The sequence below is a fragment of the Agrilus planipennis genome, unplaced genomic scaffold (assembly GCF_000699045.2).
Source record: "Agrilus planipennis isolate EAB-ADULT unplaced genomic scaffold, Apla_2.0 scaffold145, whole genome shotgun sequence".
Taxonomy (NCBI): domain Eukaryota; kingdom Metazoa; phylum Arthropoda; class Insecta; order Coleoptera; family Buprestidae; genus Agrilus; species Agrilus planipennis.
Window position 1 is genome coordinate 393670 of NW_020440372.1, and position 10461 is coordinate 404130.

At 37.7% G+C, this 10461-nt stretch overlaps 1 protein-coding gene across 1 annotated transcript; it reads left to right on the forward strand.

Moving 5' to 3' along the window:
• The first annotated feature begins 9025 nt into the window (after positions 1 to 9025).
• On the forward strand, positions 9026 to 9838 carry LOC108736974. Its single transcript, XM_018469606.1, has one exon. It carries the CDS (start codon positions 9026 to 9028, stop codon positions 9836 to 9838), a length of 813 nt encoding a protein of 270 aa, XP_018325108.1.
• Positions 9839 to 10461: the final 623 nt, after the last annotated feature.

Genomic DNA, 10461 nt, shown 5'->3' on the forward strand with positions numbered 1-10461 from the left:
TTTAACGTGCTTCCTTTTATAAAATAAAATTTTACTGGTTTTTTCAAGTGCAATTATGCTGATTTTTGGAGACGTAGGGCAAAAATAACGTTGATAATGGTTTAAGTACGTGTGGAGATTATAGGGAAGTTATTAAGTGCGTTTTTTGTGGTTTGAAGTTTCTATTTCTTTCTTAACCAAATTATCAGCTTGTGGCCTTCGAGAGGTCGACCTGAGCCATTAGTTGAAGCAAACACAAAAAAAAGACAAAACATAAAAAAAAATCATAATAAAAATCCAATATTGAATAGAAAATGACATCGATCAAAAGTCTGGATGAATTAAAGAAAGAGAAAAGTCTGGTGAAAATAACCTAAAGATTAAATATGTTGATGGCATACCCTCAGTATCAGCTAAGGGTGATACTTCTAATATTGCAGCTAGTAAGAAGCTTTATCATACAAGATCCAGGACTGATAAACAGCTTATTTAGTATATACTATCAGAATGTTAGAAGCTTTAGAAATAAAATTATGGATTTCAAATCTAATTTAGCTTGTAGCACAAAGTATCAAATTATTTGCATAGTTGAATCCTGGTTAGATGGTCATATCAGCGATGAAGAACTATCAATTCCAGGTTATCACTTTGTTAGATCAGATAGAAACCTTGAAGTTACAAATAAAGCAAGAGCAGGTGATATTATTGTATACATAAAAGATGGACTTGATGTTAAGTGTTTACATAAACATAACTTTGGAATTGAATACGTCATATTATTAGTTTCTCTACCGAATATTAAATTTCTAATAAGTGTATTATATATTCCACCAGCAACATCTTATATAAATGTTCCTTTATTGGATAATTTATTAGAGTTTAACCAAGTTATTACTAATGCAAACAATAATTTAAAAAGTAATGATAAAGTAATGTTACTTGGTGATTTTAATTTACCAGGATATACATGGCCACATGATGAAGAAGTGCAACTTCTTAAAGGTTCCAATAATAACAGATTGATTAGAGATTTGGCGACAAATTTTAATGAACTTGTGAATTCTTTAAATTGTACTCAACAAATGTCAAGTCCTAATCAATTTGGTAATTATTGGGATTTGTTCTTCTCTAATTGTGATCAAGTGAGTTGTGAAGTGTCTTTAGATCCATTGTGTAAATTGGATACTTTTCACTATGCTTATATGATTGATGTAAAGAATTTGTACGTAGATAATTTAGATTATAATTTTAGAGCTTTTGATTTTAAAAAAGGTGATTATGAAGCGTTAAATAGATCTTTGAGTGAAGTAGATTATAAATTTTTAACTGATAATGAACTTTCTATTGATGACAAGCTCTCAAAATTTTACAGTGTACTTTACCAAAATATAGCAAGATTTACTCCTACTGCTAATTTTTACTTTTCAAATAATCCTCCATGGTTTAATTTTGAACTTAAAAATGCGATTAAAATTAAAATGTAGCAGGATTTATTCGTACTGCTAATTTTTACTTTTCAAATAATCCTGCATGGTTTAATTTTGAACTTAAAAATGCGATTAAAATTAAAATGAAATATCATAGATTAACTAAATTATCTCCTGATAATATAAATGCTATTAAAGAGTTTAAAGATCAAAGATCATTTTGTAAAAATTTGGAAAAAAAATTAAAGTCTGAGTATATTTCTAAAATGCAAATAAATATAAAAAAAGATAGTAGGAATTTTTGGAAATTTGCCAATAATAAATCTAAACAGTTTGGATTACCTAATCACATGAATTTAAATGGAACTATAACTGAAGGTGGTCAAGATATAGTCAATCTTTTTGCTAACCATTTTAACTCAGTTTATAACTCTAACTCCTGTGATCTTCTACAAGATGATCTTCGAGCTATCAAAAGCTTGTTATCCATATCGTTTACTTATGAAGAAGTAAAAAATGAACTGTGCAATCTAAAAGATAAACTAAGTGCTGGTCCGGATGGAATTCCTGTTGTGTTTATAAAGAATTTATGGCACTTACTAATATCCCCTTTATTAACTATATTTAATGAATCACTATCTATTGGAATATTTCCCACTGAATGGAAAAGAACTTACATTACTCCAGTTTTTAAAAAGAAAGGTAATAGAGAGGATGTTAGTAATTATAAGGGAATTTCTAAATTAAGTTTATTTGCAAAAGTATTTGATAAACTAGTTGCTCGAAAATTTTCAGAGTTTTTTATTCAGTATATAATAAAAGAACAACATGGTTTTGTGTTACGCAAATCTATAATTTCTAACATGCTAGAGTTTAAAGAGGACACTGTATGATGGTAATCAGGTTGACTGTATTTATGTTGATCTAAAAGCAGCTTTTGATTCAGTCAATCATCTCTTACNTAAAAAAATAAAAAAAATAAAAAATAAACCTCAAATGAATTTTGTTGTTGATTTGTCCATAAAAATATAGAATCATTCTTTAGAAACTTAGTTAAGGGTTGTGCTATTTTACTAAAATCTTTAATGAATCGCCTATAATAACCTGCGAGACCCAAGAAAGCCTTTATTTCAGTAGGTAATCTGGAAATTGGATAGTATTTTAAGGTTTCGAGCACTTGTGGGGCTGAATATTCAATTTATAGTCGGATAATTTCTGGAATATTTCTTTAAGTTTTCTATTGTAGGTTTCTAAACTATCAGCGTGAATGACAATGTCTTCAAGATATACAAAGCAGCGGACACCTTGTAGACCAGAAAGAACGGTGTGACCGGAATCTTTAGGGTTCATTCTAATTTGATGAAACCCCCCCGATGCAAGGTCAAGGGTTAAAAAGTACTTCGAGTGACCCAACTGGTCGAGGTTATCAGTGATGTTAGGGAGGGGATAGGCGTCTCCTATTGTAATCTCATTCAATTTCCTATAATCCATGACTACCCTCCATTTTTTCCTACCTTTGGGTCTTTGGGATTTTACAATTAAGCTAAGATCCCTATGCAGTCCCGTAATGAAAACATTTAACGCTTGATTTTTTAATAAATCCACGCACGCAGTTCTTGGTTCTTCCGTTAAGTTCTAATTTTATGTAACATGATTCAATTTTATTTGCATATACCATCACATTTTCATTAAAATTTTACCTGCAAGAATTAAGCTCTAACTGCCATTGTCCTACAGTTCTTTTTTCTGAGTACGCATCTAGTAAATGATGCTTTAAAGTATTCTAATCTGTAAAGTTTCTATTCCTGATTAACGCCCTAGCACTACCAGTACGTTTTGTTTCAATTATATGGAAAAGAAAATCTTTAAATGTGGGTTGAATTAATTTCATAGCTAATATGAGAGTTATCAATAAACTCATATAACTTAAACTTTGTACCATCAAACCTAATCAACATTTTTTCTGNTTAATGATTCTTGAATCAATTTAGAATGCTTATTTGGCGTATTTGACAGTACTTGTTGGTTTCTATTTACCTCTAATGATCCCAGAAAATGACACCGTTTCTCTAAAAAATTTAAAAATTCTTCAAATGTTGGAAATTCATCTGAAGGCTTAAATAATTCCCACTCATATCGCGTGCTATTGCTTAATTTAGAAGTAATTATGTAGATTAGCAGAGTGTGTACGGTTGGCTGTTCAAAAGTTTTTAAACTTTGTTGGATCATCATCTATCATTCTTTGTAATATTAGATGTGTATCCTTTTGTATAGGTTCTTACATGAATCTATTCTTGTTTCCCCTATTCGTATATTTACAAATGAAGTGATTGCCTTTGATTATTTGCATATACCATCACATTTTCATTAAAATTTTGTCTACAAGAATTAAGCTCTAGCTGCCATTGTCCGACAATTCTTTTTTCTGAGTATGCATCTATTAAACGATGCTTTAAAGTATTCCAATCTGTAAGGTTTCTATTCCTGATTAACGCCCTATAACTATCAGTAAATTTTGTTTCAATTATATGGAAAAGAATATCTTTAAATGCGGGTTGAATTAATTTCGTAGCCTTATCACAGTTATCAATAAACTCATATAACTTAGACTTTGTACCATCAAACCTAATCAACATTTTTTCTGGTAATTCTATACTTATTCCTACATTAGGGGTAGTTTGCGCTTCATTGGCTGGCATTTTGTCACTATCGTAAAAAAATCACTGAAGCACTGAGTCAACACAAACACAAAATTGTTCGAAGTGTAAAAATAGAAAATAGGAACGATTTGAAACGACTTACAAGAAGCAGAGGCTGAAAGCCTGAAGCATTGTCCAGATCAACGTGGTCTAAAAGACCCCTTGAAAAGCGGTCCCTAATAGAAGGATTTCTTCGAATCTACCAGGTTTTACACTTTTCCACTTTGACAAAACAGTACAACAGAATTCACCCTGGTGAAGTGACGGCAGTAGTTCACAACTTCCTTAAACCAATGGTGTTTTCTTCTGCAGTTGTTCGACTGTTCTCTTTTCTTCTATCCCAGCTCCTAACAACAATTTGTAATGGGATACTTAGAGGAACAAACCAACGAGACTTTTTCTTCGAGCTTTATTATTTACACTTTTCACTTACAACTAACTTATTCACTAATTGTTGTACTTAGATTAATTGAAGATAGATTTGGAATTAGAACTGACGATTTTTTGATTGATGACTGTTGACTGGCTTATTACTTATTACTTATGACTTATTAATTTATGACTGGTTAATTAACTGTTTTTGAATCTTAAATAGCATTTCCTTTCTACGTCATAGGTTAGAGATCATTTACAATTCCGAAGGGTAACCAAACACAATCAATATATTATTTACACTGAACGGAAACCGAAATGTTTGGACAAATACAATATTTATTATTCACATGAAATCTTAAATTTAATAACAATAGGAAATGTTGGCAATACTGAAATTAATATGTAAATATACAAACGTTTCCTCAACTGTAATTTGTAACATCCATGATAAGAGTTAATATTTCGTTTCGAGTAATTAAATGTGAAGTAACGTTATAATAATATAATAATTTTTATACAATATATAATAAAAGTAATTGAACATTACAAAACCATTCAACAATATCGTAGGAAACATTATAAAAGAGAAGCCACTAAAGTCTTATGTGCGGCAATAAATAAACTTAATTTGCAAAACGCTTTAACACATTGTAAGGAACTTGAAAATTTAAATCAATCCACACTTATATATTAACAAATGCAACGGATATAGGCAGGGAATAAAACAACATACACACAAAACACAACAAAAATACTAAACAGTCAATCTAGACCAAACTTTTTTCCAATCATATCAACCACAAGTTTTAAGACGACCATTCTTTTCCCAATCACAGAATCAAATAAGGTATTGTAATGTTCGTGAGTTTAACAAAATTAACTACGTATACTGATAACGACAAAAACTATTTATTTACTAATTATTGAAGAACTTAAAAACACTATTAAATTATTACTAAACTTAGGTTATGAATTATTCTATTTATTTACACTACTGTTGATATATCACTATTCACTGCGCTATTTATTTCACTGCTATCCCTGCCAATTTATTTCTCAACTCACTTCTACAACGGTCAATTTATTTCTCCTCTACCCGGCGATCGTCTCTTCCTTTAAATACTCTTTTGTTTACTTTCGGGAGCCTTCTCGAAACGTCCAGATCGTTTTGTTTTTCTTTGAACTGTTTAACTGCTTTCCCAGAACGCAGGTACGACACACACATTTACAAATACGACGCACATGAAGAAAGGCGCCCGCGGCTAGTCGGCGAATCGATAAGCCATACACGCACACGAGTGCCCAATCGCACACAAACACACTCGTGCTCACTACACTGTCCCCTCCTTAAGGATTTTTCGTCCCGAAACACCTTCACTTTCCGTTTCGCAGGATCATGCCGGAATCTGCAATCTCGCCTTCCCGACATCTGCTCCGGGAATAGAAGTAATAGTCCACTTTCTTCTCATGATTGGTCCGATTCGGGTTATTACTGCAAACCAAAATGTCCATTGAGGTACTTAGCCCTCCAGATTCTTGAAATTCAGAAGCCACTTTAAAGCTGCATGATCGGTGCGTAGGGTGAATTTTCGTCCATATAGGTATTTATAAAAATGTTCTACACCTTTGACTACAGCCAGTATCTCTGGCCTAGTGACACAGTAGTTACTTTCTTCTTTTGATAAGGTCTTGCTAAAACAGCCGATTACCTTCTCTACCATCTTGTAACTGCTCCCATTCCCACATTGCTCGCGTCGGTGTCCAAAATGAACATTCCGTTGGGCCGAGGATATATCAGTATGGGGGCTGTGATTAAAGTCTGCTTCAAAGTATCAAATGCCGTTTGACAATCCAAATCCCAATAATATTTGTGGTCACTTTCGATTAAACGTGTCAAAGGTTTGGCGATATTGGCGAATCCGTAAAATCACGGTAATACGTGCACAATCTTCTTATGTCGTGGACATTTTTATATAATGGAAACCTTTCTTTTTTAAGTCTAAACAAGTACAATATAAGACTGATGTTCGTACGGACGCAAGTTATGTGTAGCTGACATTTTATTTAAAATTATGTCTAAAAAAGTCGGGGCGCTCCATCCAATTGATAAGATACCCGCGTCATTCCATATTGTTATACAACAACAAATTTTGTATATTTAGAAATGTTACTGTTTTGTTATCTTGTTCTTTTTGTCACTTTGTTCTCGTTTGTATGTTTCACTCCTTGTGCCTTTTTGTTACTTGTGTTTTCGTTGTTATTGTTATAAATTGTTATTTGTCAATGTTAGTGTTTTCTTGGTATTTGATTAGTATTAGCACCAAAAGACACTAAAGTGGTGACCCCGACGTGTGCATATTTTCGTGTGAAAAAGTGCATTCGAGCTGAAACAAAAACAATCGCTCAGGTAAAACTTCTTTGTGTTTGTTATTTTGTGTGACAATGGCTAATCCAACCGCGGCTGAAGCTCACATGTTATGTGCGCTAGAAGCGATGCTTGGCCAAAAGAACAGTAGATTAACTTTACCACAATTCAACTACACAGACCCAGAACTATGGTTTTCGCAAGTGGAGTTAGATTTTGCAAGTGCCGGCATTACTTCCAATATAAAAAATTCGAGATAGTCGCCCAAAGTCTCGAATCGCGAGTGGCATCTGAAGTGCGCGATTTGGTAGCAACGCCAATGGACGATTCCTACGAGCTCCTAGAAACGGAGTTGATAAAAAGGCTCAGCGCATCCCAGGAAGAAAAAACAAAGAGATTCCTAGAAAATGAAGAGTTGGGTGACCGGAAACCATCCCAGCTAAAAGGGAATTCGACGCCATGCTGAAATTAGGGACTGTCAGACCATCCAACAGCTGCTGGTCCTCACCGTTACATATGGTCCCTAAGGAAGGCGACGAGTGGCGTCCCTGCGGCGACTACCGAGGGCTCAACGCACGGACCGTTCCAGATCGTTATCCAGTTCGTCACATTCACGATTTTTCCCAAACTCTGGCTGGAAAAACAATATTTTCAACAATTGATCTGGCCAAAGCATACCACCAGATCCCAGTCGCCGCAGAGGACATCTGTAAAACAGCGATAGCAACGTCGTTTGGGCTGTTTTAGTTTCCATTTATGTCGTTCAGTCTACGAAACGCGGCGCAGATATTCCAGCGCTTCATCGACGAAGTACTGCGTGACCTGGATTTCTGCTACGCGTATTTCGACGACATATTGGTAGCTTTAACAACACCCGAGGAACACCTTGCCCACCACGAAACCCTTTTCCGCCTTCCGCAGGAATACGAAATCGTCATCAATCCGGCAAAGTGCAAGTTCGGACGATCCGAGGTAAACTGCCTGGGATACCTCGTCATCAACGAAGGGACAGCACCACTTCCGGAAAGAACAGAGGCCATTATATCTCTCCCACGGCCAATTGCCGTTAAGGAACTCCGGCAGTTCTTGGGAATGATAAATTTCTATAGGAGATTCATCCCCAAGGCTGCAAGTCTCCAGGCACCCCTCAGTGAACTCCTGAAGGGCGACGTCAAAGGCAAGGTACCCCTGACATGGACACCGGAAGCAACTGTAGCGTTCGACGCGACCAAGAACGGCTTGGCAGCCGCTACGCTTCTCGCGCATGCGTTAGCCGATGCACCATTGGCGATTTTCTGCGACGCTTCAAATTCCGCAATTGGAGCGGTATTACAGCAGTACGTCGACGGTGCATGACAACCATTATCCTTCTTTTCCCGGAAGCTCAAATCGTCAGAAAAGAAATACGCCACCTACGACCGAGAACTGCTCGCCATATACTACGCGGTGAAACACTTTCGCCATATGGTAGAGGCTACGACTTTTACCATATACACCGACCATAAGCCCATCACTTACGCGTTCCAGAAGAAGTATGGGGTCTGCAGCCCACGTCAGTTCCGGTACCTGGACTTTATCGGCCAATTCTCGACGGACATTCGTCATCTTCCGGGAGAGGACGCCCTGTCGCGAATTGAAGAGGTAACCCTAGCCATCGACCTGGAAGAATTAGCCGCTGCACAACGTGCGGACAAAGAGCTAGCAGCGTTGGAGGAAAATACGAAGTCTAACCAGTAACTAGCCGCTGCACATCGTGCAGACAAAGAGCTAGCAGCGTTGGAGAAGAACAAAAACTCTAACCTGCAGCTCAAGCTTATCAGGATGCCAGGTACGAACACCTCACTGGTCTGCGACGTTTCGACCTCCACGGCGCGACCCTTCATTCCGCTCCAGTTTCGCCGAATGGTCTTCGAAAAAGTCCACGGTCTATCGCATCCTGGTGCCAAAGGATCCGTTAAGCTGGTAACCGCACACTACATCTGGCAATCGATCAAGAAGGACTGCCGCGAAATGGTCAAGAATTGCTTGGAGTGCTAGAAATCCAAAGTCACGCGACACGTTTCGACCACTTCAGGAACCTTCGTGCCACCTTCAACATAGTAGTAATGCCTTAGTGCGAAGGCTACCGCTACTTGTTGACGTGCGTTGACCGATTTTCTCGCTGGCTAGAGGCTATCCCAATGGGGGACCAGGAGGCAGCCACGGTTGCGCGCAATTTCCACCACCATTGGATAGCACGCTTTGGGACTTCGTTGCGCGTTACTACCGATCAGGGCAGGCAGTTCGAGTCGCACCTGTTCAAAGAATTGAACGCTTTGACAGGTACGACTCATCTAAGAACAACGGCCTATCATCCGGAAGCAAATGGGATGGTCGAAAGGTTCCACCGGCAGCTGAAGGCCGCAATCAAGTGCCACCATTCAGCAAAATGGATCGAAACCCTTCCGACGTTGATCCTAGAGATACGTTCGGCATGGAAGGAGGATCTACAATCCACTGCAGCAGAGATGGTGTACGGAGAACCGGGCGAATTTCTAGGAAAGGCGGAGCAGGAAGCTACCACAACGTCTGACTTCGTCCAGAAACTACGGCAATATGTACGACAACTACAACCCGTACACGGCACCAGGCATGGCGAGAGGACACCGTTCGTTTTCAAGCACCTCGCAACCGCAAGCCAGGTGTTTGTGCGCCATGACGAGCCAAAAGGACCACTCCAGCAGCCGTACGATGGTCCATTCAAGGTGGTATCACGAGCGGAAAAGGTGTTCGTGGTATGTGTTCGCGGACAAAACATCAAAATATTAATAAACCGCTTAAAACCTGCCGACCTGGACGATATCAATACCAACAACGAGAGAACTACCGAGGTCCAACTGATTCCGATAATTCCAGAGCATCAAGCCACGCAGGAACACCACCAATCACGGAACCACCAGTCGTGCAATCACCGCCACAAAGAACAACGCGATCAGGACGCCGCGTTTTCCTGATCGTATCAGTGGCAGGGGGGTACTGTGGCGGACAACTGTATATATTCTTTGTAAATATTTCTTAAGGATTGTTTTTCATTATTCCAAATTCATTTCATTTGAAATATTATTTCAATTCATTTCAATTTCTTATCTTGTACATACTTTGGTTTCCTTTCAATTTAAACTCTATTGCTCTCTCAATCGCTTTTACCTAGAATTCCAACTTCAACCATACCTGCATGCACTCCCACACTAATATCTGGTTTTACTCTTAATTGTTTTCTCTTGAACTCTATACTGCTTAATTCTACGTATTCCTACAAACTAGTCTTCACCCTCTCTCTCACTACTTTTTCTTCTAGAAATCTACTAACAACCCTGTCCTATAAATACTCTCAAAAATTCTTATCTTTACTTTTCATAGTCTACCAGCACTCGCGGTAGCAACATCACGCTCGATAGCAGTAAACATCGTTCACTAGCCAGTCCGTGCTAATAAACGACGCCAACGACTCTTCGAGACCACGCCCGTCTACTTCGTTTGAGCTCGCACGTACTTGTTACCTGCGAGCACTACACAGTGCCCAGCCGTTTCTAGGTAAGTTTAACGTTTTTAATTAATTTTAACTAACCAACAGTCT